Raw genomic sequence first — 26,862 nt, 5'->3', positions numbered from 1 at the left:
GCTGTTTCTGATACAATTGCTTCCTAGTCCCCTCAGCCTCACTAGCTGTAAAGATTTGCATATGCATTACTTTGGGTAATTACTTTGGCTCATGAGATCTTTTGCAAAAAAGGCAGGAACTTCTGATTTTTTTTTTTCCCCCATATATATACTTCTTTTAGGAGGAGAGTCTTGGACAGGGAACATTCACTAAGATTTTCAAAGGTATAAGGAAAGAAGTGGGAGACTATGGCCAGCTCCATCAGACTGAAGTTCTTTTAAAAGTGCTGGATAAAGTGCATAGAAACTACTCTGAGGTTAGTGTGGTTGTTGGCTGCTATATTGTTTATCTATGCTATGCTGAGCATTACATTTCTTACAATAAATGAGTATTTGTTGCATGGTGGAGGATTGTATCTCAAGCCAAGCTCGTTCTTGGCCTTGTGACATTGCAAGGATGGATTTGAGACTGGTTTTTGGAAATACATCTATGTACTTTATTTCCCCTCTTCCCTACCAGCAGTCAGAAAATTCAGAGATAACACATTCTGAGACAGAGAACAGCTTCTTTGTACTATACAAGTACCACAGGAGAAGTGGTACAGCTACAGAACTACCTTTACCAATGAATTCACTACATACAGATGAGGGACCAACACTTACGGAAAATTACTTTATTGCCATAGAGTGTTTTCAGTGTTTTGGAGTCATACCGATTCTTTCATCAAGTCCTAAAAATTTAGAAGTATTCATGAAACACTTGCCACGTGTGAAAACTCAGACTTTCGCTGTTTGAGTGAAACTGTGAGCAAACTTGCAGTGTCTTTGTGTACAAACTAATACCATGGCAGCACATCTGAGCCCAAGATTGTGTATGTGAGAATTCAACTTTAAAGACTTCAAAAAGACGTGGAAGCGTTTAATATATTAATATAACTTTATATGGTTGTTTATTTTTTTATTTTGAATCACAGACTAATCACAGATGGGTTTGGGTGGGAAGGGACCTTTAAATTGCATCTAATCCAAGCCCTCTGCAGTCAGCAGGGACATCTGCAGTTAGAGCTTGGGGCTGCCCAGAACCCCAAACCTTCTGACGTGAAACATTGCCAGAGATGGGTATTTACCCCTTCTCTGGGAAACCTGGGACAGTGTTTCACCATCCTCAGCATAAAAATTTCTTCCTTCCATCTGGTCTAAATCATCTGACTTTTAGTTTTGAGTTTACTGTGATTGTAGAACTTTATAAAATGTCTAATTATTCTAGCTGTCCATTGCTTACTCAACATTTAAATTACTTAAGGTGGATCTATATGAAAATGCAAGGAAAAAAGATAACAGATAATATTCATAATCAATGTAGGTGTACTCCTTGGACAATTGTAAACAATGAAGAACCCACATTTTCATTTTATAAGCTGAGTAATACACTTACATTCTAAACATAAGTGAAAATCAGTTGCTGAAAGAACTGGGAATACAGAAATACAAATATAGACACCTGAAGGAAAATGTGTTAATTTTGACCTTGTTTTGTTCTGCGAATAACCAGTACATAAGCAAGTGTAGCTAGAGGTGCCACTGACGAGAATTTAAAAATTACAAAGGAAATAAAAGCATCTGCAACCTTCCTGTCAAGGTTGGGTAAGGTATTTCAGTAGTGGCTGAGTGATAAAAGACAAGAATTATTCTAACTTTATACTGCGTAGTGAAGAAATTAATTGGAAATTTAATGGTTCTTTATGAAAGAATAAACCGAGTGCATTGTGACTTTGTGTTTTACTTAGTTAACTAAATGGAAGCAAAGATCCTTTTTAAAATGTTGAGATACACTTGCCTGCAGGAAAATAGATTTCTAACCTCTCTGGAATGTTGGATTATCAGTTATTTGTGTGCGGAGGGGACCAACAAACTAGAAACACTTGAAAAAACCACCAAAGCTGAGGCAGTTACAGACTTATGAAATGTGTTACATAGGGTCTCTGCAATGAGAGGAAAGTTCCAAAGTTGTGGGGTTTGTTTTTAATGTACATGATTTTAATAAATTTATTGTAAATCTCTGATGTTTTGGGATTTTGTTTTCACTGACATTTGTTCTCTCTCAATCTCTCCTTCCTCAAAGTCGTTCTTTGAGGCAGCAAGTATGATGAGCCAGCTTTCTTACAAACATTTGGTGTTAAATTACGGAGTCTGTGTATGTGGAGAAGAGAGTAAGTAGAAGTTAATTATCTTTTTGTACTAGTTTTATACAGCTGTCATTAGATTTTGTCGTTGGTTCTTGGTAAAAGCAGGGGGAAAAACAGCAAAGAAACAAAACAAGACAACTTGTCACGCTAGTTGGCCACCCAATATGTGCTCTTCACACTGCAGTAGTATTAGTCTCGGTGTCTGAGAACTAGTTAATATGGTGATAACAAAGAAGATGGCAAAATTGTGTAACAGTCATGTCTGTTATATCTGAAAATCTCACTTTTGAAAAGTTTTGCTGAAATTCTGAAACAAGCTTTTGAAGTGCCAGAAAAATTTCATCTTTACATTGTATCAGCTGTGGTTAGCTAGAAAGGGAGCTGCTTGGCTACTCAAAATAATTTTTTTTTATTCTGCTCAGAGAGACAGAAACTGCCCTTACCCACCCTTGTGCTGACTTTGTGAGCACAAATGCAATTGGGAAGTTTGGTTTAGAGATCAGATTCTGAAAATTTGAGGCCCCATTGTTTCAACAAAAATGCTGTAAAATCTTAATAAAGGTAAAGTCCTTGCATTGTCTACAGAGGTAGAATGTATTTTCAGTTTAGCTTACTGCTTTGTGGCACCTGAAATATAGTCTGTGACTAGAAATTTCAAATGAAAGGAAGCATAACAATGTAAGCATGCTATATAGACTGTTGCCTGCATTAAGAGTTGGAATTTGCAAAAGGAAGGGTGGATTCTGTATCAGGAGTTGCTTCTCTTAGGAGGCTGGAAAAGGCACACAACTATGTTTGCTCAAGAATTTGCTAGTCCAGTTTCTTCATAAAAGTGTCCATTAATTTTTGGTGGTGTTTTGTTTTTGGGTGTTGTTTTGGTTTGGCTTTTGGGGGTGGGTGTTGTTTTTGTTTGGTTTTTTGGTTTTGTACTTTACTGTGCGTGGGGACTATATATAAAATTTCAGGTAGATCAAGTATAATTAAAAAACACAAACAAAAAACCCCTAAAAATCCTTTAGATCAGTTACCCTTTGCAGACAGTTCTATTTCTGAAGGCTTACTACACTTTGGTAAGAGGCAGTTACTAGGAAATAGGAAGAGCAGCTTTAATTTTTTTATTGTTTACGCACTTCATGTACAGAATTGATGAACATTGCTTCACATAATGTAAGAAGTTTGCTGTTGATAAAATGGACTTGATACATAAATCAGCTTGTTATAACCAAATATAATACTAACACTTGTCAGAGTCTTTATCGTCGAAATGGGAAGCACTGCAATGTGAGCATCTTGTTATATTGAATCTGATGAAGACTGTGGAACTGATGTTGTTTCTTGGGCTGTTTATTGCATAACTGCCGAGAGGCATATGGCATACGTATGAACACTTGGGTTTAGTGCAGATATCACTCTGGTTTCCAGAAGAGTGTGTTTTGTCAACAAAGCATTGTGTTTTCGACTAAGAATGTCGATTTGACTTGAATGTTGTTTAACACTCTATTTTGAGCACTGCTACACTTTATCAGAAATTAGGGAGGAAGAATGTTCTCTGGATTCATTAAGGTAGAAAACTATTCCATACAAAACTATTAAATCTAGTAACTTGGAGAACAAATTAGGCAAACATCCACACCCTGAAAAAGTATAAAGAAGGTGGAATACTTGTGGCAACACTCAGAGATCTTACAGCTTCAAATCTGTAGATAAGTATTACTAAAGTAGTCAGTCTGTTTTGAAATTCCATTATTTGATGTTGCTTTTCATTGTTCTTCATTTTAATATTTTCAATCAGACATCCTTGTACAAGAATATGTAAAATTTGGATCCTTGGACACATACCTGAAAAAGAACAAAAATATTATCAATATCTTGTGGAAGCTGGAAGTAGCCAAACAGCTGGCACTAGCCATGCATTTTCTTGTAAGTACTTTATTCTTCAGTTTTATTAATGGCAGAATTCAACTGTTTTGCGGTAATGCAGGTAGAATGGCTGAGCTTCTTGAAACTGGGGGAGGGGTGTGTATTTAAAATATATGAAGCATATACCAAAGAGTGTATAGCCAAAGACAGACTTTTGTGACTTGCACAAAGTGTAATTGAATTTCCTATTCTTCTTTAATATTTTATGTTCTACTCTGAAATGAAAACACAGCCTGTAAACATTCTTCCTTCCTCTCCCCACCTCACCAACGATCGGTTCTTCCCATTTGTTCCCACTGCAGCTCTCATGATGTAGTGTTAGTAGTTAACCACTGGGCAGAGAAAACATTGTCCTGTTCTAACTGCTGGTAACAATCTTTTTGTGCATTTGGTGTTAATTCAACATAAGGGCCCTTACTCGAGACAGCATATAGGATTAGATGACTCATCCCTTTAACAGAGTCTAAATGTTCTATTATTCTTTTTACATGGATCATACTGATAGATCAGTATTCTCCTGAGTTTGACATATGTCAAATAGTATTGAACTTGAAAATTGGGTAGCAGCTATAGCTCTGAGAGGGTCTGGTGAAATGTCTGAGATTTGATCAATTTAATCTGTGGTCTTTTTTTGTGCTGATGTTTTCCTCATGCTGTAGAGTCTTGATTCAACTCTTAAAATGTAGTGCTTCAGAGTGTGTAAAATACGCTTTTCTATTCGTAGGAGGATAAAGGCCTTGTTCATGGGAATGTCTGTGCAAAAAACATCTTGCTTATCAGAGAGGAAGATAGGAAATCTGGAAACCTTCCATTTATAAAACTAAGTGATCCTGGCATCAGTATTACGGTTTTGCCAAGAGATAGTAAGTCCTTATGTCATCTTTCTTGTTTAAGGCTTCTGACTTGAAAAATAAATTTGAGGGGTTTTGGGCATTTTTGGTAACCACTATCTAAGGTACTTCTGTTAATAGTAAATTCCTTCATCCATCTATCACTTTACAGTGAACTCTGCAGGTTCTAGTCAGCAGTTTTGAGTGTATCTTCTCTATTAGCAAATAGCTACAGGAAATAAAGCCACAACTCTGTTGTGTGATGGGTTTATTTCCTACTGTGCTTATGTGTTTTAATTTTTTTTTTCACTGATAGTACTATTAGTATACTATAATGTACCATGAAGAAGTCCACCGTGTCTACAGATAGCTGCTGGACTTTGTGTCCTGTTATTAAGACAATTTTATAGCTTGAGAAGCTTTCAGAGTTGAAAGTAAGTGCTCTTTTGAAAATGCTGCCTGGTGGTTGTCAGATGACTGTAGTGCATCTTTTGGTGAATAACTGAAGCCACTTGATGATACTAAAAATACTGGATTAACATCTGCCATTGAGGCTATTGTAATACTTTATAAATAGCAGAATTAATTAAATGAAAAGTGTTGAAAAGAGTGCAAAATTGTTATGCTAATGAAATTGGAGTAAACTTACTGTTCCTCATCCTTTTTTTTAATAACTTTGGAAAAATGAATGCATTTTGTTCTTGGTAATTTTATACATATCCCCCAAAAAAACGTATATGAAAGACTGTAAGCAATGCAGTGTTGTTGTTTTCCAATAAACTGTTTAAAGTCTCCCTTTGTAAATGGGACGCTTACATTAATCTTACAAGATTTCATTTTAAGGCTCCAAATCTACATCAGTACAATACTGCCTTTTAACTTGTTACTGTAATCAGTGTCAAAAGTTTAAGGTGCCTTGTTGGGGCACCTAATCTTTACCAAAATGTGCCAGCCATTATTGAAGCACTCCTTGCTCTTTGCCATCTCATTCCTTTGGTAACATTTGGGGAAATACAGAAGCTGGAGGAAAAATGCAACATGGAAATTACATGAAAGTAATTTATAACACTAGGCGTACTTTACAATGAAACTAATGGTTCTCCGCTATCTGTATTCTGTAGGTTCTTTTTTCAGTCAGGAACAAAAACTTGGAAGGTATTGTATCACATACGTTATTCATCTTCACATGATATTTCCTTTGTGTGATTACACAGTTCTTCTTGAGAGAATACCATGGGTTCCACCTGAATGCATAGATAATCCCAAGCAATTAAGCCTGGCTACAGACAAATGGAGTTTCGGTACTACATTGTGGGAAATCTGCAGTGGAGGAGACAAACCTTTGAGTGCACTGGATTCTTCACGAGTAAGTATTCCTGGCTCTACAGTCATAACAGTTCTTTGGGTGCTTCTAATTTAAATCCTCTTCCTGGTGTAACTACATCAGCATGTAAAGTGGTGTGGCCCATACCCCTGTGGGAAAATGACATTTGCACTTGTAAATAACGATCTGAAGTGGCCGTTTGAGGTTTGTTTCTTGTTTGTTTTGATTTTTGTGGGGACAAAGTACAGAATTCCTAGGGTGCATCAAGAAAAGTGTGTCCAGCAGGTTTCGGGATGGTTCTTCTCTCCCTCTGCTCTGCCCTGGTGAGACCACTCCTGCCATACTGCTCTGCCCTGGTGAGACCACTCCTGCAATACTGTGCCCACTTTGGGGCTCCCCAGTTCAAAAGAGACAGGGATCTGCTGGAGAGTCATGAGGATGATTAGAGGACTTGAACATCTTCCATACAAAGAGAGACTGAGAGACCTGGGGCTGTTTAGTCTTGAGAAGACCAAGAGAGGATCTGATCAATGTCTATAAATACCTGAGGGGTGGGTGTCAAGTGGAGGGGGCCAAGCTCTTTTCAGTGGTGCGCAGTAATAAGTCAAGGAACGACGGATACAAATTGGAACATACAAGGTTTCACCTCAACATGAGGAGAAACTTCTTTACAGTGATGGTCATGGAGCACTGGAACAGGCTGCCCAGAGAGGTTGTGGAGTCTCCTTCTCTGGAGACTTTCAAAACCTGCCTGGATGGATTCCTGTGCAGACTACCCTAGCTGATCCTGCTTTGGCATGGGGAGTTGGACTCAAATCTCTGGAGGTTCTTTCCAATCTCTAAGAGTCTGTGATAATTGCCAGTGTATGACTTAGTTAATTTTCAGTTACTTTTGTTGCAGTAATGTGTAGCGTTAAGCAAAAAGTATTCCTAGCAATGTACTTGGATTTTAATTGACATTATGCTAGTAATTGAGCATCTTAAATACTGTAAGATTTTGTGCGGTGAAGACAGCTGGCTTTCTTAACTAAACCAGAAACCAACTCTGTCTCAACTAGGGGCAGGGTGTGGAGAGGAGCACATTCCCTAAAACCAGCATTTCTTACATATTTGTTCCCTTGGTTGGGAGCAAAGAGATTATTTCCTTTACTACACTGGAAAAAAAAGATGAAAAAAAGATTTGTAGTATTATTTTCTGTAAATGGACTGTTAATCTTCTCACAAATCCTCATCTGATTTCTTGTCTGTTGCAATCCAGGTCTGCCTAGACCTGGTCTCTCTAAAAGATTTCAGAAATTGCCTTCCTCTCCTGTACTAATCCACATATTTTCATAATACTCCATTAAGCTTTTAAGAGCTCAAGGAGCTCGGTGAGCTCACAGGTAGAATTTTCTGCTGGAGTTTTTATAAAATTACTAATAAAGGGGGCATTGCCTCTCATTATCTTTCACTGTTTTCTTATCTTCCCCAAGGAACTGCCTGGGAATTTCTGATTACTCTAAATTAGGCCAGTCTTGATACATTGCCAGCTTTTGCTTTTGATGTAATAGGTTCAATGTACATTTGGTGAGATGACAAGTCTAAGTTGAGAGCTGCATTTTTTGGCTGCTCTGGTGAGAAGTTCCACAGTTCCTCATGATTGTATATTAAAATGGCTTTTATCTGTTTAACTCCAGAAACTGCAATTTTATGAAGATAGGCACCAGCTTCCTGCCCCCAACTGGACAGAACTAGCAAACCTTATAAACAACTGTATGGATTATGAGCCAGATTTCAGGCCTTCGTTTAGAGCAATCATACGTGACTTGAACAGTTTGTTCACTCCAGGTGAGTCTGTGATACAACAAGAAAAATGCTGATCCTTACTGGTTCATTTCCCTGTGGTGACTTCTTGGTACGTTGACATACGACCACTCTCCAAAGCAGCTCTGGAAATTCTAAATTCAGAAGAAAGCAGGTTGCTGCTTTTTAGCTTATTCAAAAAGAGAGCACATTAAAAGTCAGTATTGTGATTCAAAGCAGTTTTCTGTTTTGATTAATGTCTATCCCTAACACTCCAGTCTCTTAACCAAGTATGTTATCTTAGAATAGAATAGAATAGAATAGAATAGAATAGAATAGACCAGACCAGGTTGGAAGAGACCTTCAAGATCATCGTGTCCAACCTATCATCCAACACCACCCAATCAACTAAACCATGCAACCAAGCATCCTGTCAAGCCTCGCCCTGAACACCCCCAGCGACGGCGACCCCACCACCTCCTCAGGCAGCCCATTCCAATGGGCAATCACTCTCTCTATGTAAAACTTCCTCCTAACCTCCAGCCTAAACCTCCCCTTTGTGACTGTTTTTCTTTTTCCCCCAATAAAATAAATCAGTATCTTTCTTTGTCCAAGTGGAAGACACCTGTTATCACAAGCCTTTGTGTAATTTATGTTTATCCCCTCTGACATACTGGTTCATTCCACAGCAGTTGCTAAATTTGAAATACAGTAGGCCTACAAAAAAAGAATACTGGGAAATGAAAGCAACTCTTGTTATAAGTCAAGACAAGTTATTTGCATTTTTTGAATACATCTTAGTCTTTGACTGCATATTACTATATAGAAATTAAGGTAGTTAATATTCTGCTGAGCTTGGAGTACACCAGGGAAAGGTAGAACATGCTGTGGTGATGTTTCTTCACTTGCCTGTTCATTTCTCTGTACCTCCTTTTCCATTTATCTTTTTTCTTCTTCCTCCTACCTCTCAGATTATGAGCTACTGACAGAAAGTGATATGTTGCCAAATATGAGAATTGGAGCACTTGGATTTTCTGGTGCTTTTGAAGATCGGGACCCAACACAATTTGAGGAAAGACATCTTAAGTTTTTGCAGCAACTTGGCAAGGTACCATGTTTCAGAATTCTCTAATTGCCTAGGAATTAACTATCTTTTTTCAGTTATTTTCTGATGACCCCCTACATTATTTATATTGAAACTTCTCTTACAGAAATTAATAACTTCAGTCATATATGACCACAAGGTGCAGGTCCTTTTTAGATAATTTCTGTTTCCCAGTATCATTAGGAGAAAAGATAGCTGACCTCTACAAAGAGTCCAGTCACACCAAAAAGCTGAGATCTTTTTCAGTAATATAGAGTGGCATTTCTCACTATTTATTTTCCCCTCACCTTACATTCATTTTAAAATACTCTGGAGCAGCCCTGTGTAGAGCTCGTGGGGCTGAGGGGGTTTTCTGCACACGTCTTCTGAGAAGTCTGCATATTCAGTCCCTAAATTTGATAATGGATTTGAGATACATGTAGGCTATGAATTTTTTGAGCTTCAGAAATCAGTACTTGGTTACTACTTTTGCAAGTCATTGCACCCCAGCTGTGTGAACGCATGTCTAGGCAGGTGGCAAAATGCAGCTGGCAAATAATTACCAAGTACCATTTTTCCAAAATGTTTCCTTGCTAGTTTATGTTTTTTTGTTGACATGACAGCTATATAGTCCTTTGACTCCAAGTACTAGTTAAAGCAAACCTGAAAGCAAATTTCTGTTTGCAGATGTTTGGTTGTTGACTGTAAATGATAGCACAACACAAAGGTAGGAAGATGTGGAGGATGAGTTCCTAACCGAAGATAAAGAAAATACAGAGAAAAGGAAGAAGGTAGAATGCTGAAACAAATGGAGGAAGAGCCAGCAAGAAACAGAGGAGATCTAAGAGCCAGGAGGAATCTAAATGAAGGGGGGTTTGCAAGTGCAGGAGAAATATGACAACTAACAGTTTGGATGTATAAAAGGAAATTAGTGAAGAAGGGAACAAGATTAATGGACATCACCCCCTTCCTTGTCCTTGTTTCCTCTTGTGCTGTTTGCTTCTTTTCATGAATGATATTTCTTACTCTTAAAAAGCTCTTGTTCTCTCATGGAGATTTTGTGGCATTTCACTTAATTGTGGTCACCTTAATAATGCTAGTGCAGTGAACGATCCGGTAGTGTGAAGCAGCATTAAGGAAGAGATAATGATGTAGACTTGTTTTTAATTCAGATGTTTCCATTTGTGATCTAGGGAAACTTCGGCAGTGTTGAGATGTGCCGGTATGACCCACTGCAGGATAATACTGGGGAGGTGGTGGCTGTGAAAAAGCTGCAACATAGCACAGAAGAGCACCTTAGAGACTTTGAAAGAGAAATTGAAATACTCAAATCTCTGCAGCATGACAACATTGTTAAATACAAAGGAGTATGCTACAGTGCAGGTATGTCCTATATCAAATAGACCTTCAAGTGTATACTTAAGTTCACATTCTGAGAAATTCAGAGTTAAGTGTTTAAGAAAATCACTGACTTGTCCTAACTTTAACAAATATAGAAAGTATAAATCAAAAGAAGTAGTGTTTGTTGTATGCTACTTCTCAGCACAAGATAGACAATTTATTCAGTCAGCTTGTTTCATAATTCAATTGATTCAGTACCATCTTGACTGGTTTCTTAAAACATAAAAGCCTTCTGTGCTGGGTTGAGGCAGCCCCCTCTCCCCACCACGGGCAGGAATAAAACACTCAGACAAACGGATTGCAAAAGTGATGAAAGTTTAAATAGAAAGCAGTGAATGTTACAGAAAACCCAAAGCGCAGTGACAAAGAAAGATCCCAAAACAAACCCAGAGGCATCCCATTCCCACCTGAGGGTACACCCGAGACCCTCAGGGCTCCTTCTTCCCCCTCCCTCTGCTGGGCTAGTCTCAGCTGGCCAGGCCTGAGACTGCCCATCCCCCCGTGGCCTTGGGCCTAGCCAGGCCCAAAGCCAGCAGACATCTCCCCCAGTTACCGGCTGGTGGAGGAGGAAGAAAGAGGAAGTGCCAGACCCCGCACTGGATCTTATAGTGGTGCAAGGAATTATGGTAGGAAATACACACAATTTCCTGTGTCCATCCCCCTGGGCTGGACTTCTGGACACAGGAAGTGAACACACCAGGGGGGCACCCAGCTCAAACTGCAACACCTTCCTAGAAAAAAAAAAATTCAGGTTAAGTGGGAAAATGCAACTGTTGTTTTTTGCTCAATGTAATGTCCTGGAGTAGATATTGCCAATTCTTTTACAACCTATATAGTAAAAGATCAGACAGAAAAAAATTGGGGAACAGAATTGGTAGTGCTGTTGAAGTTGGTGACTGAAAGTATGGGTTCTGCCCAGGATCTCACTGTAGAAAGAAAAATCTTGGGTTCAAAATCAGACTGTGTTTTTAAAGATGGTAAAATTGCAGACCAGTTGATGTCAGTTAGCATTCTGAGTTTCATCTCAGCAATGAGGAGGTCCTGCATAAGCACAACTATACTCTTGGTATTTTTGCTTTGCTTTAGCAATAATATCTGAAGTATTAGTGAGACACTTCTGATGAGTGATGTTCTGTGTAGCAAGCATATCCACGCTAATAGTTTGATTAAATAAACGGCATTTCCTGAACAAATGCAGTTAACTGAAAAATTCTGCAGTGATGTAGATACAAAAAAATCCTGGGGTGTGTGTTGACTATTTTCTATTGCTTATACATGTTTGTATTTCAGAACTTGTCATGGGAGAATGACAAAAAAAAAATTGTATTTTTTTTTGTTACTGTTGTATAAGGTCGTAGAAATCTACGATTAATTATGGAATATTTACCATATGGAAGTTTACGAGATTATCTGCAGAAACACAAGGAGAGGCTGGACCACAAGAAGCTCTTGCTGTATGCATCTCAGATATGCAAGGTAAGACATTTCAGATGATTGGTATTTTTCAGAAGATGTTTACCTCTTTGGTCTTGTCTCATCTGCCTTGGAATGGCCATCATTGGTTGTTTTGGTGCATCCTTTATAGTACTGTGTCGGGCTGCTAGCATCACATAATGCTAGTGAAAGTAGCAACAAATATGTACTCAAGTTGGACAGCTCCTGAGTATCTTAGTACAGGATGCTGACACTGGCCCATCTATTGGCTGAAGCAGAACATACTTCTTTATTTTTGCTTACTTTATAGTTTGCTTAGCTTACATTTTGTCCAGGAGAATTAAAACCTCTATTCTCCCTAATGACAACTGAAAAATTTTTTTGCGAGAGTTAATATAGTCACCCAGGAAAACTGTTGGTGACAGACTGTAACTGTTTTTTTGGAACTCAAAGCATTCATCCATAAATCCACTGTAGCAGCATGAAATACTGATAATAACGAGTGTTCTTCAGGGTATGTAGCACACGGTTATTCTTACGTTTGGCAGCTGTGCCCTGCCATATTCAGAGCAGACTTCCCTTCAGCAATATCTGCAGAGAAGGCCTGACAAGAATCAGGCTGAAAAGTCTCTGCCAGAGCCAGAATACTGTCTAGGCATTTAGACTTTCAGCTGGTGAAGAGAGCTTGATAGCTCCCTGATTGAAACTGAACTGACTCTAAACCTTTTACCAACTGAACCTGGGACACATACCTGGGTGCTGCATGCAGCTTTAGCCACTGATTTCGCCTCTTGATGTACCTCACTGAAGGCTAGGTGGGTAGTCTCCAGCAAAAACTGTCTGATGGGCAAGCAATATGCAGTGAGGCTGGAAAATATTCACCAGTCTTTTCACAGATAGGAAGGATTTTAGTGATCACCCACTCAGAGGATTAAAACCCCCTTTAATCTGTGTCTCCAAAACAAGAAGTTGTTCATAAGATACTGTCTCAGTATTATTTCTGCAATAAACTATCAGTGCTGGTAAACTGAAAACAACTTTTCCTTCAGGCAAAGAACTGAAATTGTCTAACACTCAGCACCACCTAGAAGGACAATAAGAGTGAATCTTTCAGAGATGTTTTGGATTGGAAGGGATCTTAGGAATCATCTAGTTCCAAGCCCCTGCTATGGGCATGGACACCTTCCAACAGACCACATTGCTCAAGGCATCATCTGGGCTGGCCTTGAGCATCTCCATGGAGGGAACATCCACAGCCTCCCTAAGCAACCTGTTCCAGTGTCTCACTATCTTCACTGTAAATAATTTTTTCCTAATACCTATCCAGTCTAAATGTAGCCCTCTCAAGTTTAAATCCATCCTATCACAATAAGCACTTGTAAAATAGGATTTCCTGTAGGCCCCTTCCAGGTACTGTCAGGCCTCTATAAGGTTGCCCCAGAGCCTTCTCTTGTCCAGGCTGAACAGCCCCAACTCTCACAGCCTGTCCCCATAGAGGAGATGCTCCAGCCCTCTGATCATCTCTGTGGCCCTCCTCTTGACCCACTCCAACAATTCGATGTCCTTCTTATGCTGAGGGCACCAGAACTGGATACATACTCCATGTGGGTTCTCATGAGAACAGGGTAGAGGGGGAGAATCACCTCCTTCATCCTGCTGGTCACACCTCTTTTGATGCAGCCCATGGTTCTTAAGCCATGGTTCTTAAGCATAGTTCTTAAGCCATTCCTTATATTTGCACTTGGGATTGCCCCAAACCAGGTGCAGGACCTTGCCCTTGGTGGTGTTGAACTTGCTGAGGTTGGCATGGGCCCACCTCAAAAGCTTGTCCAAGTCCCTCTGGATGGCATCCCTTCCCTCCGAAGTGTCAGCCAGACTGCACAGCCTAGTGTCTTCCACAGACTTGCTGAGGGCACACTCAATCCCACTGTCCATATCCCTGACAAGAATATGAAACAGCACTTGTCCCAGTACCACCCCCAGAGAGACTGCTTGTCTCTGGTCTCCATTTGGATATTGAGCCATTGACCACAACTCTGATAGTGCAGCCATCCAGCCAATTCTTCATCCAGGAAGTGGATAAAAAAAATAGATGCTACAGGGATTTTTGCAGCAAAGGCTGCAACCACTTGCTGTTTTATTCTGTGGCCATTTCAGCCTATGATCTGAATGGTCACATGGTGCCTGCCATATTCACTCTCATAAGAAGCCATGAAGCTTGCCTGTCTTAGGTCTTCAGGCTATAACCAAAGCCTGAGGGAGCACCAGTGTTGCTATATCTCAGGACCCTACTCTCTGAGACTGAAGTGTTTGACAGGAGTACTGGAAGGTGAACTTCAGCCTTTGCAGAGAGTGCGAGTATGACAGGAAGCTTTGGAAAGGGAGCTATGTGTGTACATGCACATACATAAAAGAAGCATCAAAATGTTACAGGTCATCAAGGTGGTGAAGAAAATTCAAAAGAGCAAATTAAATGACTGCTTCTTAAGTACCAAGCACCATCCAAAAGGAAATGACGTAGAACTTGCCTTCTGCAGACACTTCAGTGGGAAGCACCCTCCTCTCATGCGACAAGCGCACGCATACACACAGTGCGAGAATGTGGGACGCTTGCAAATGGATCTTGCCCTTCAGGAAGTGTCTTCACTTCCAAGGCAAGCAGAGTGCTAAGAATTACAGTGTGTACGCCTTCCTGTGCATGGTGGTTGCTGTATGACCTGCACAACATGGGTTATATTCATCATTTTAAAATTTCACTCTTGTCTGCCGCGTTCTGTCGCTTCAAAATTACGTGATCAAAAGCATAGTGAGTACCTAGTCTTACAAAAACAGAATCCAAATGATTTTTTCTTATTCATATTGCTGACCACACTTCCAACTTTCTTTTAGCTTATTTTGTTTCTCACAATGTTTGTTTGTCCATTCTTCCCACATGTCTCTGCTATGCATTTATGTCACTGTCATTTTCTGGTTTAAAATAACTTTTAAAAGTCTTTCTTCCTGAGTCTTTCTGCTCTTTTCTCAAATGTCTGCAAGAAATGAAGACATACCCATACCTAGGGTTATGATGCATGTGTTTGCTTGCTTGCTGTGTTTTGCCTCCTTGCTACTGTACTGGGAAGGGGTTCCTGACATAAAAGTGGTATGCTTTTGTGGCCAGTAGGTCAAGGGAGGTGATTCTCCCCCTCCACCCCAGACTGGTGAGACCCCACCTTGAATACTGCATCCAGTTCAGGAGCCCCTGTTACAAGAAATACCTGGACATGCTGGAGCATGTCCAGAGAAGGGGCCATGAGGATGATCAGAGGGCTAGAGCAGCTCTCCTAATGAAGACAGGCTGAGAGAGTTGGGGATATTCATTCTGGAGAGGAGAAGGCTCTGAGATGACCTTACTGTGGCCTTCCAGTATCTTTAGGGGGCCTACAAGAAAGCTGATGAGGGACTTTTTAGGATGTCAGGTAGTGATGGGTCATGGGGTAATGGAGCAAAACCAGAAGTGGGTAGGTTCAGATTGTATGTTAGGAAGAAGTTCGTCACCATGGAGGTGGTAGACCACTGAAACAGTTTGCCCAGGGAGGTGGGGAGCCCTTGAAGATTTTAAGGCCAGGCTGGGTATGGTTCTGAGTAGCCTGATCTCGTGTGAGGTGTCCCTGCCCATGGCAGAGAAGTTGGAACTAGATGATCCTTGAGGTCCCTTCCAGTTCTGACAATTTTTATATCATACATGGTGAAAACCCACCATTTTCAGAGATGGTATTCCCTACTGCTGATGTTGCAAATTAGTGCAACTGTCATCTGGTGCAGCTTGTCTGGTGGCATGCAATAGGATTCTCGATTCAACTTCAAAGAACCCTAATAATAAAATGGCAAATACAGAAATTAATTTCTCCATGCATATGATATGTGGGATGGATGCTCTTTTGGCCCTGCATTTTGTTAATGCTGGCTTAGAGGAAAGGAAACTAAGAAAAAAATTCTTTTCTCCACATACTAGCACATATAGTGCTTTAGGTATCCATGCTGGAGAATTTTAATGATAGAAACATTTGATACCACATAGTTAGACTCAACTCCGTTGTTAAGAGTAGTGTCACAGAATTCTATGCATCATTTCAAGTAAGTATCTCACAGTAAGTATTTCACAGGGTAACAGAAAAATGGCTATCATCAGATAAACCTTTTTTTTTTCCAATAGACTGTTTAATAGTAACAGAAAGTTATAGCATTTACATAGACTGCATCAGAAGAACAGGAGTCTCGCTTTAAAAAAGTGAGCTCAGTGTTTTTTGGGGCAGCAATGGGATAAGCAGCTAGTGCAGAACAGTTTTGGAATGGGATGCGAGCAAACCTGGGTGCCACCAAGTGGAGCAAGGAGGTAACGAGTCCAAGAGGAAGATTAGACTTGAGTCAAACTATTTTTCAAGTTTCTTACATTTAAAAAAAACCCAAACAAACAAAAAAAAAAAAACAAACCAAAAAACCACATATATATAAATCTTTTTGCAATTAATATTATAACATTGGTTCTCAAAACTTTGCATTCAGCAATGATCTTAACATAACCTGCTGGTTTTCAGTTGTGTTGGAGGAGGGAAGCTGTGAAACTGACAGCATGCTTTGTGTTTCCTTTCACATAGGAGTCAGGTATCTGCTGACACTGTTCAGTGTCAGCTTGTGTTCGCCTGCTTTGCTATGTAAGCAAGACTTTCTTTTTTAGTAATGCCACTACACCCACTTATAACAGAAAGAATTATGTGTGCTGGTAACAAGGGTGCAGCAGCAAAGGTCAAGATGGCTTTTAACTGATATTTTGCTACAGCAAGCCGTGGAAATATGGAAATATAAGTGAGCAGTACTGTGTTGGAGAATAAATGTCCATACAGAAGAGAAGCAAGACACACAGAGAATAGTTGTCAAATTCAAGGAATCATGATCTAAAGTTTCATAAAGCAATGGGGAAGCAGCTGTACAAAGTGAAGAAAAAAGATTGAATGGAATAGACAAATAGGACACTCTTGTCATCTGCCCTGTATTGTGTGGGTTAGCTAGCACTGCTTTTGACCAGCTGTTATGTATTATCCAGCTACATGAAGAAACACTTGGTCTGACAGGTGCTTAGTTTGTCTCCCTTCAGTTAAGGGAAGTAACTGCACTTGAAAAAAGTAGCTCCTCAGAGGAGCCAAGTGTTCAAGCACACCAGTTTTTGTAACACTTTGTGTTTGGTTTTAACTTTGAGATTAAGTCATCCCTTTAGGGAAAGTGTAGCTACTTAATGGTAGAAGTAACTCTTCTCGTTTGTGAATTTTACACCTAGGGCATGGAGTACCTGGGTACCAAAAGATACGTTCACCGGGATTTAGCAACAAGAAATATCTTGGTGGAGAATGAGAACAGAGTTAAAATTGGAGATTTTGGATTGACAAAAGTCTTGCCACAAGACAAAGAATACTACAAAGTGAAAGAACCTGGTGAAAGCCCTATATTTTGGTAAGTTGTCTCTTGATATATGAAGTCATGCTATGTTTTCAGTTTTGGCAGGTTCAGCCAGTTGTTTAGCATATTTTTTATCTCAGCTGCCAAGTCAGTTGCCCAGCATTGTGAAGATGGTGTTTGACTTTAAGAACAAGATGTAGGATTTTTCAATGTGTCTAAAAAACCCAAAAAGGACAAACAAACAAAAAGTCCAAACACACCACCAAAACATAAAATTACCAAAATATTTCAAATAAATAGCATGAAACAGGGAAGATATTAAAAGAAATCTTAAAGAGCCTATTCTGCAAGATGCTTTTGGTTCCCTGAACTCTGCTCATTCACGTCTTTGATCAGAGATCTCTTGGATAGATCCTCTGTTGACTAAGTGGAATTAAATCTCACTGACTGTACCTAGCAAGGATAAAGTGCTAAGATGACCATTTGGGCAGATGTCTGTATTTGGACATTGAGCTTCCAGAGGAGGTCGAAGTTACTCCAAAATAGTAATACTCCAATGGACTGCACTTAATTTGGAAAGGGAAAGAACAATCTCTGTGGCCTTGTGGGAGACTGAAGGACTATGAAGTGGAAATTGGTAGACTGCACTCAGAATGCAAAATATGTACTTCAGTTTCATTCTACAAAGGCATACAAATACCTTAGAAAATAAGCTGCCAGACAACAGCTATAAACCCCATTTTATATCCTGATAGCTGATACCAAAAGAAAATTACATACATCTGATTTTAAGCTATTTTAGTCTTGCTTGGGCACTGTAAAAATGTCATGTCTTAGGAATAAATAATACAAAATGACATCTTAGTAGATATTACAGGGAGTTGTAAAGCTTAAGCCCAGGAGTAGCCGGAGCAGAGTTCAAGACTCACTGAAAGTGACGGAATGATGCTTATTTGATTTAATTGTCTTTCTTTCCACGCTTCATCACATCAAAATCTGATGAGAAGAGTGCCTACAACATTTTTTTCAGTGAACAAAAAAAAAGAAACAGACCTGGATATACTTATAATTAACTGCATTTCAATAGTAGTTGATTGGTACTGAAAACACAAACCACCCTAAATAAACACAGTTAGTGATAGCTGTAACTTTGTTACTAGTGAAGAGAACGTGCTAATACCTATGGACAAAAGACACTAATTCATGAAAAGAAGTCAGTCTCCTTGAAAGAAGTACCTTCAAAACCAAAAAGGCGTGCTGCTCAGAACAACATTCCTTTCACTGTGTTGCAGGTACGCTCCAGAATCTCTGACAGAAAGCAAATTTTCTGTGGCCTCAGATGTGTGGAGTTTTGGTGTGGTCTTGTATGAACTCTTCACATACATTGACAAGAGCAAAAGCCCACCAGCTGTAAGTACATAGCTAATGTTTTTTCCAAGCAGACACAGCAACACACTAAGGAGAAGGAAGGGAGATCTGAAAACTGTCTAATAGTCTGCAAAGATCTTATCCATCCTGTAACTCCTAATATTTGAAAAAGGTTTTAAAATCCTTTATTATAGAATATTCTTTCTTGTCCTTCATGGAGAGGCATTCCAGATTTGATTGATTTCATTGCATCATGGCATGTTTTTAAATGCTGTTCCAAACCTGAGCCTGAGCCAAACAAACATGGAAACATTAAGTTGATTTAAATAAGGTAATATGCAGTTATTTTATTAAGTTCAAGAAGAAAAGGAAGTGGGTTCTTTTTGCAGACTGTTAACAGGCACCTTTAGTGACAGGTGTCTAGTGGGCATAGAAAAATGCTACTTGTACAATGAATAACAGTTCTCCAATTAGAAATGGGATTCACTTAGCAGTCCTCTGCAGGCGTAAGAGAGGAGAGTTGAGCCTTACATATTTACTGCAACTGTCCTCACCCTTGGCCACTGAGCTGATCGGTGATGATAAGCAAAAGTGCACTCAGAATATCTCTGTGTTGACCTCACTGTACCTCTTAGTAATTCAGTACAATGACTAACTTATCAAGGAGGTACTCCTAAGGCAGCGACAGCTCTTCCTCCATAACAACATAAACATTGCAGACACCTGGAGTTCCTCTTCAGAAGGAGTATGAAATGGAAAGTGGTAGAGTAAGTTATGGGCTTAGATGGAATATGGTTTCAATAGGTCAACTCTACATGTGCATTTATCATTCCATCAGTGAGTGTTGAGAAAGCAGTCTAGCTGCCTTAGCCTTTATTGTTACACTGTTTCCCCAGCTTTGGCCATTTGCACTTCCTACCAACAGCTGTTTCATGTTTTCACTTAAAGGATCATTAAAGAAATTTTTGTAACATTGGCAGAAAGATAATTCCTTTCTGTTGTGCTTACAAATACTTTTCAGTTAAAGGTACTTCCTCATTTGCTTTTCATCTCTGGTAATCTGAGCAAGGTTTTAATCTAGTTTGTAGGTTACGTTAGTTGTTGGTTGGTTGGTTTGTTAAAACACCAGTGTGATACAACATGTTTGCTGTTTGACTGTGACTTCTTCAGTGCATGGAGATCTTGTTTTAGTGAGTCTCCCTTCATAAGAATATTGCAGAATCCTTTCCCCCTTTAAAAATTATTTGTGCAATTTGCCTTTTGTCTCAGGAATTCATGCGCATGATTGGCAATGATAAACAAGGGCAGATGATTGTATTTCACTTGATAGAGCTCTTGAAGAATAATGGACGACTACCAAGACCAGATGGATGCCCTGATGAGGTGAAGTATTGTATTCATGTTAGTGTAGGCTGAAAGGCGCTTGGTCAGGCTGAGTACCTGGTAAATGCAAACTTGTGTTTCATTCTGCTTGGGTTACTGAAGTAGCTGTTTTATCTCCATGATGAGCCTATTTACTTTTCTTCCCTGATTCCTTGGACTGCATTCCCTCAGGAGCCTAGACTGTAGTCTTTCTAAATATGTGAAGTGGGACTGTTCTGGCTGACTGCTGTACTGGGGCACGCAGTTGTGTTCCAAAAGCATGAGTTTATCAAGGCAGTGAGATTAGTGTCTAGATCTAGAGCCTGTTCCATGAAAGTCCCGTGTAGCGAGGTTCTTGTTCAAAGCTGTGAAGTGTGGGTTCTTTTCAAGTCTGCAACTTTTGTGTAAGGTTTTTCACATTTGATTGCAAGGTTTAAAGAACTTCTTTATCTTGATTATTTTCCTTCTCTTCCTCTTCCATTCTCAATCTTGGGAATACCTGTGTTTGTCGTGGATTAGCAGGACTCATTGAGAGAGCTTTAAACTAGATTAGGGGCATGGGAATGTAACCAGACTTGCCAGAGAGGCACCTGGGTGCAGTAGCCCAGCACTTGTGTGGCAGTGTGTGAGAGCCAATAGCTCTGCCACTCCTCAAGGAGAAAAACTGTGTGCTCAACTGCCTTCCTGAAATGCTTATACACCGGTGCATACAGGATGTGGCATAAGCAGGAGGAGTTGGAGTTTGGTGTGCTGTCACAGGGCCATGATCTCATTGCTGTTACTGAGACATGGTGGGATGGCTGGAATGTTGTCATAGATGACAATGTCCACTTTAGGAAAGAGGTGGTGGGATTGGTCTTGGAGAGAGCAACTGGAATGTATTCAGCTCTTCCCTGAGGCAGATGAAGAGCAAGTTGAGCACCTGTGGGTAAGGATTAAGGGGCAGGCTAATATGAGAGACAGTGTTATGGGTGTTTACTACAGACCACCTGATCAGGATGGAGAAAGTGATAAGGCTTCTGCAGATAGGTGAAAGGAGCCTTACAGTCACAGGTCTTGGTTGTCATGGGAGACTTCAATCACCCTGATACCTGCTGGGAAGGCCATGTCCAGGAGGTTCTTCTGGTGTATTGATGATAACTTTGACTTGAGTGGTGGAGCAGCCAGCAAGGAGAGATGTACTACTGGGCCTAATACTGATAAAGATGGACTGGTGGAGGACATTAAGCTTGGGGGCAGCCTTGGCAGTAATGGTTATGAGAAGATGAGAACTCAGGATCATGGGTAGCAGGCACAAAATGTAGGATTGCAGCCTTGACCTTCAGGAAGGCTAACTTTCATCTCTTCAAGGAACTGCTTAGAGAAATCCCCTGCATTAGGGCTCTGGAAGGTAGGGGTGCTCAGGAGAACTGGTTGGTGTTCAAGTACCACTTCCTACAAGCTCAGCAAGAAATCAGGCAGGGAAGCAGCAGTCCTGCATGGTTGAGCAGGAAGCTTCTGAAAAAGGTCAAGTGAAGGAAGGAAGTTTACAGTATGTGGAGGAAGAGTCTGACCACACAGATTACAAAAGTGCCGTCAGAGTTTGCAGGAATGAAACAAGGAAAGCCAGGGCCTCCTTGGAACTGAACCTGGCAAGGGATGTCAAGGTCAACAGGAAGGGTTTCTTCAAGTATATTGAAGGCAAAAAGAAAACTAGAGAAAATGTAAGCCCGCTGTTGAATGAGGCAGGTGCTGTGGTGATGGAGAATGCAGAGGAGGAGGAGTTTTTGAATGCCTTATTTGCTTCAGACTTTACTGCTGAATACAGAATTAACCAGGTTGGAAAAGACCTTTGAAATCCTGGAGTCCAACCTACCACCCAACACCATCTAATCAACTAAACCATGGCACTAAGTGCCCCATCCAGTCTCTTTTTAAACACTTCCAGTGATGGTGATTCCACCACCTCTCTGGGCAGCCCATTCCAATGACCAGTCACTATTTCTGTGAAGAATTTCTTCCTAACATCCATCCTTCCCTGGCACAGCTTGAGACTGTGTCCTCTTGTTCTGGTGCTGGTTGCCTGGGAGAAGAGACCAGCCCCCACCTGGCTGCAACCTCCCTTCAGGTAGCTGTAGATGGCAATAAAGTCTCCCCTGAGTCTCCTTTTCAGCCCAGCCCTCAGAATTCACTGAATTTGGAGGTAATAGAGACAGTTAAGAGGAAGGCAGACTTTTGCTTGGTTGAGGAGGATTAAGTTAGAGATCAGTTAAACTGGATATCCACAAGTCCATGGGTCCTGATGGGATGTACCTACAAGCACTGAGGGAGCAGGCAGAAGTCATTGCTGGGCCACTCCCCATCATCTTTGAAATGTCCTGGAGAACAGATGAGATGCATGAGCATTGGAGGAAAGCCAGTGTCACTCCAGTCTTGAAAAAGGGCCAGAAGGAAGGAATACCCAGGAAAGTCCAGGCCAGTTAACCTCACCTCCATCCCTGGAAAGGTCGTGGAACAGCTTGTTCTGGGCATTATCTCAAAGCATGTGGGGGAGAAGAAGGTTACCAGAAGTAGTCAGCATGGGTTCACTAAGGGGAAGTTATGTCTGACCAATCTGGTAGCCTTCTACAAGGGAAAGACTGAATGGATAAGTGAGAGGAAGGCAGTGGATGTGGTCTACCTTGACTTCATAAAGGCTTTCCACACCATTGCACACAGCATGCTCGTAAGAAAGCTTAGAAAGTGTGGGTTAGATGAATGGACAGTGGGGTGGCTTGAAAACTGGCTGAAAGATAGAGCTCAGTCTAGCTGGAGGTCTGTAACAAGTGGTGTTCCCTCAGGGTCAGTACTGGGCAGCTCTGTGCAATACCTTCATTAATGACTTGTACGAAGGGATAGAGTATACTCTCAGTAAGTTTGCTGCTGACACAAAACTGGGAAGAGTGGCTGACACACCAAGAGGTTGTGCTACTATTCAGTGAGACCTGAACAGACTGGAGAGTTGCAGAGAGAGCAACCGTAGGAAATTCAACAAGGGCAAAGTGTAGGGTACTGCACCTAGGGAGGAATAACCCCATGTATTTGTCCAAGTCCAGGAGAATGACCTGCTGGAAAGCAGCTCTGTGGAAAAAGACCTGGGAGTCCTGGTGAACAGCAGGATGCCTATGAGCCAGCAATGTGCCCTTTTGGCCAAGAAGGCAAATGGCATCCTGGGGTGTGTAAAGAAGAATCTACCAAGCAGGTCGAGAGACATTCTTCTCCCCCTCTACTCTGCCACAGAGAGGTCTCATCTGGAATACCATGTCCAGTTCTGGGTCTCCTGGTTCAAGAAGGACAGGGAACTGCTTGAGAGGGTACAGTAAAGGGCTAAGAAGATGAGGAGGGGACTAGAACATCTCTCTTATGAGGGAAGGCCGAGGGACTGGGGTGTTTTAGCCTAGAGAAGAGTGAGGGGGAATCTTATAAATACTAAAAGGGTGGGTGTCAGGAGGATGGGAACAGTCTTTCTTTCAGTGGTGCCCAATGACAGGACAAAAGGAAATGGGTACAACCTTGAACATAGGAAGTTCCATGTAAACTTCAGGAGGAACTTCTTTACTTTGAGAATGGTGGAGCACTGGAATAGGCTGCCTGGAGGGTGGTGGAGTCTCCATCTCTAGAGCCATTCAAAACCCACCTGGATGCCATCTGTGCAACCTGCTCTATGTGAACCTGCTCTGGGAGGGGTGTTGGACTAGATGATCTCCAGAGGTCCCTTCCAACCCCTGTTGTTCTGTGATTCTGTGGTCATGCATATTATGTACTACTAACCATTTTCAGCCAAAACCTACCTGCTGACTGTAGGCACAGTTAAGTACAGGACCCAGCTCTTGTATGTTCAGAGCCTTCAGAGTTGTATTTATGTTCTTCGGCTACTGAAGTGTACGCAAAGCCATAGTCAGAGCACACAAATCAGTTCAGTTTTCTTTTGTTTTAGCTAGTACTCTACAGATATTTAAAATATACTTTCATATTACATCTGAGTCTTGTAGCTGTCTGTTCTTCAGATCAGAGTGCGCTCCAGCTCGAGCCATTGGTAGGGCTAGGTGGGTGAGTCAGTAGGGAAAGAAAATGGTTACACTTTTTAACATGCAACTTCTAGTTCAGATCCATTGCGGTGTCCCTTGTAAAGGCAAGGACACTTGGCAGTAAGCTGAGAAATAATCCATTTGAAACTGGAGGGAAAGGAGAGATCAGGGTCAAGTGGTCCAGCAGAGAAGGGGACCAATGGTACAGGTGGGAGAGAGAAGCTGCAGAGAAAGAGTCTACAGAGAATCAAAAGAGAAGTCTCTGAAGTAACCTTTCTTGTGTTATGAGTACAGCAGTTGTTGAATTGAAAAGATTTGGCTTCTTGTAGATAACCCTGAATGTCATACGGGTAAGATAACACGTTACTGAAACTGTATCCAGACTCATGCAAAGGTCTCAATGCCTGACATTTCTTCAGATATGAAAGCAACCTGGAAATCTCTCTTTTGTCAGAAACTGTGCCCTTCCTATCTTGATCCTGAAAGGCCATTCATCACAGATACTCATCTTCCAGTTGTCTATAGCTCACAAATTGCTTGAGACTTTTAGTTGAAAGCATCTTGGTCAATGCAGGATTCTTCAGACTTGCTCAAAAATGAGGAACTGTTGCTACTTTGTTTGCCTGGGAGCTGTGCAGATTGTTCGTAAGCAACATGTAAAATGTTTTTGGAAGTATGAGAAGTTGGTAATAATGATCTGGGTTAATGTAGTGAGAGGAGTACAGGTGAAGAACTTGACAGGCTTTCTGTGGGTGTGAGGTATGTGTTTGGGAAGAGAAAAATCTTGCCAAATTCCTATTACATTGGAAATCTCCAAAAATCATTTACATTCGCTTCTACTAGAAGTGGGTTCAGTTTACACAACTACTTTCCTGTGTTATTTCTGATCATATATGAAAAATGGTTAAGAATTTAAAATAGATGTGGAGAAGTGTATCTTAGCGTTGCAGGGGAAGCTTAATTTAGAATTGCTGTCTTTGTAAATCTGATTTTGGGTCAGACTTGTGATGCATTTGCAATTTAAAAAAATTCTGAGCTTTTCAAGAAAAATAAGAGCAAGCAAGAAGAGAAAACCTTAGCAAAATAACACAAATCTCTTAAAAGTTTCCAAGACTAGCTGGGTGAATGTCCATGCTAGTGTTAAAAAATAAAAGTCTCCTTTTATACCAAGGGCTTTTGCAGAGGTAGCTGCACCTCCCTTCTCACTGCCGTTGGGGTAAGAGAGTTAAACGGATGCAGCAAGGCTTTAGGCACACTCTTGTGCCACTCTTTCTTGGAAGCATAAAGCTAAGTCGCATGTTCTTTGGACAGGGTCAAAGTAACTATTAAGTATTTGTATCATCTTTTTACCTGCTACTGATTTTCTTTACTACTTCTCCAGATTTATGCGATCATGAAAGAGTGCTGGAACGGTAACGTTACCCAGCGCCCTACCTTTAGGGATCTTGCTCAACGAGTGGATCATCTGAGGGACAACATGGGTGGATGAGGAGACTGTCCCTTCTTCAGAGGACTTGTTGGAATCCAGAGCAAAATGTACTTGGTCTGCTGTGTATAGCTGGCATATGTACACATATGCATCTTACCATTGCTGGAAGTAAAATCTGTGTGGCAAATACCCTGTCTCAATCTGCATACCGAGGAATCCCGCTGGTTTTCTGTGTCAGGATGTGTTTGTTACGCTGAGAACGTGTCAACATTCTCAATAGGGAGAGAAATTATTTTTCTAAATAAAATAGTCTAATATATGGTCAGTCTGCAACACCATTATTTGCCTTTCTTGGCAATGCAAAGAAAGAGATGACGTAAAACAATGAAAAGACAGTGTATTTCCTTGTTGAAATGGTGATGCACAGAAGAGACTTCTAGAGGTGTTTTCACACTGAGTATATAGTGACTTGGCACCCTGTTTTGTGTGTTGCACAAGGGCTTGTGTGTGATAATACAGTTTTACAGGTTTTTTTTCATTGTTGACACAGAAATGGCTTCTCTATGTATAACAAAACAGAAGTGGTTATGTAACCCAGAAACTTTTAATTTGCCTGTCTGAATCAGCTATCAGCCAGCAATACATGCAAGGAGGTAAGAAGAGGCTGCGTGTAAGTATTTTGAGGGAAAGGGAGAAAATCATTCCTAATTTGGAGAGCCAGAAAACCTCCTCACTCGTGTGAAAATTTTAGTCTAAAATGGAAAAGCAAGCATGTTATCTACTTTCTCTTACTCTGCACCCGAGTTAAGTTTTGTATTCCATTTCTATAATTAAAGATAGAGTGATAACAAGTAGAAATGAAGCCATTTTCTACAAGGCAGTGTCTTCAGTTTGTTTCTGAACTTGAGAAAGTTACTTGAATTCCACTTTTTTATTCTCTCCGTCTTTGTGAATTTCCTGCCGCCGTAAGCATATCTACAAATTCAGAACTTTTTAAAGCAGAATGAAAGAATCTAGACAACGCCCTCCATTTCACAGTTCCTTGCTTTGCCGTTAAGGTGATCACCTTATAGTGCACTGAGAAGAATGCTTATGGCCCGGTATCTGACGCAGCCTGTGACAACCACATCAGGTCTATTTTGTACTGAAGTGGCCCAAGTAACCTGTTTCTTTCTGCGGTAATACCCAGCATAAGACTACTTGGAAGAAAGAATTACAAGTGCAATTGTTCCACGCTCAGCAGGAGGCAAGAACACGATCCCAGTTACTGAGAACTGGAAGGAG

General features: G+C 40.7%; 1 protein-coding gene across 1 annotated transcript in view; it reads left to right on the top strand.

Annotated features, from left to right (window-relative positions):
- Nucleotides 1–26,532, top strand: part of JAK2 (Janus kinase 2) — a 48,329-nt gene extending 21,797 nt beyond the window's left edge. The window contains exons 11-23 of the mRNA XM_009899816.2: nt 162–296; nt 2,102–2,189; nt 3,958–4,085; nt 4,810–4,948; nt 6,130–6,281; nt 7,916–8,066; nt 8,993–9,129; nt 10,299–10,488; nt 11,858–11,982; nt 17,255–17,427; nt 18,666–18,783; nt 20,011–20,124; nt 25,531–26,532. Of these exons, the coding sequence (XP_009898118.1) occupies nt 162–296; nt 2,102–2,189; nt 3,958–4,085; nt 4,810–4,948; nt 6,130–6,281; nt 7,916–8,066; nt 8,993–9,129; nt 10,299–10,488; nt 11,858–11,982; nt 17,255–17,427; nt 18,666–18,783; nt 20,011–20,124; nt 25,531–25,638 (1,758 nt within the window). The 3' untranslated portion in view covers nt 25,639–26,532. The remainder of the gene's footprint in view (nt 1–161; nt 297–2,101; nt 2,190–3,957; nt 4,086–4,809; nt 4,949–6,129; nt 6,282–7,915; nt 8,067–8,992; nt 9,130–10,298; nt 10,489–11,857; nt 11,983–17,254; nt 17,428–18,665; nt 18,784–20,010; nt 20,125–25,530) is intronic.
- Nucleotides 26,533–26,862: the final 330 nt, after the last annotated feature.

The sequence above is a fragment of the Dryobates pubescens genome, chromosome Z (assembly GCF_014839835.1).
Source record: "Dryobates pubescens isolate bDryPub1 chromosome Z, bDryPub1.pri, whole genome shotgun sequence".
In the NCBI taxonomy this organism is placed as follows: domain Eukaryota; kingdom Metazoa; phylum Chordata; class Aves; order Piciformes; family Picidae; genus Dryobates; species Dryobates pubescens.
Note: the sequence above shows the minus strand (reverse complement) of the source record. Positions and strands in the feature narration are given on the sequence as shown.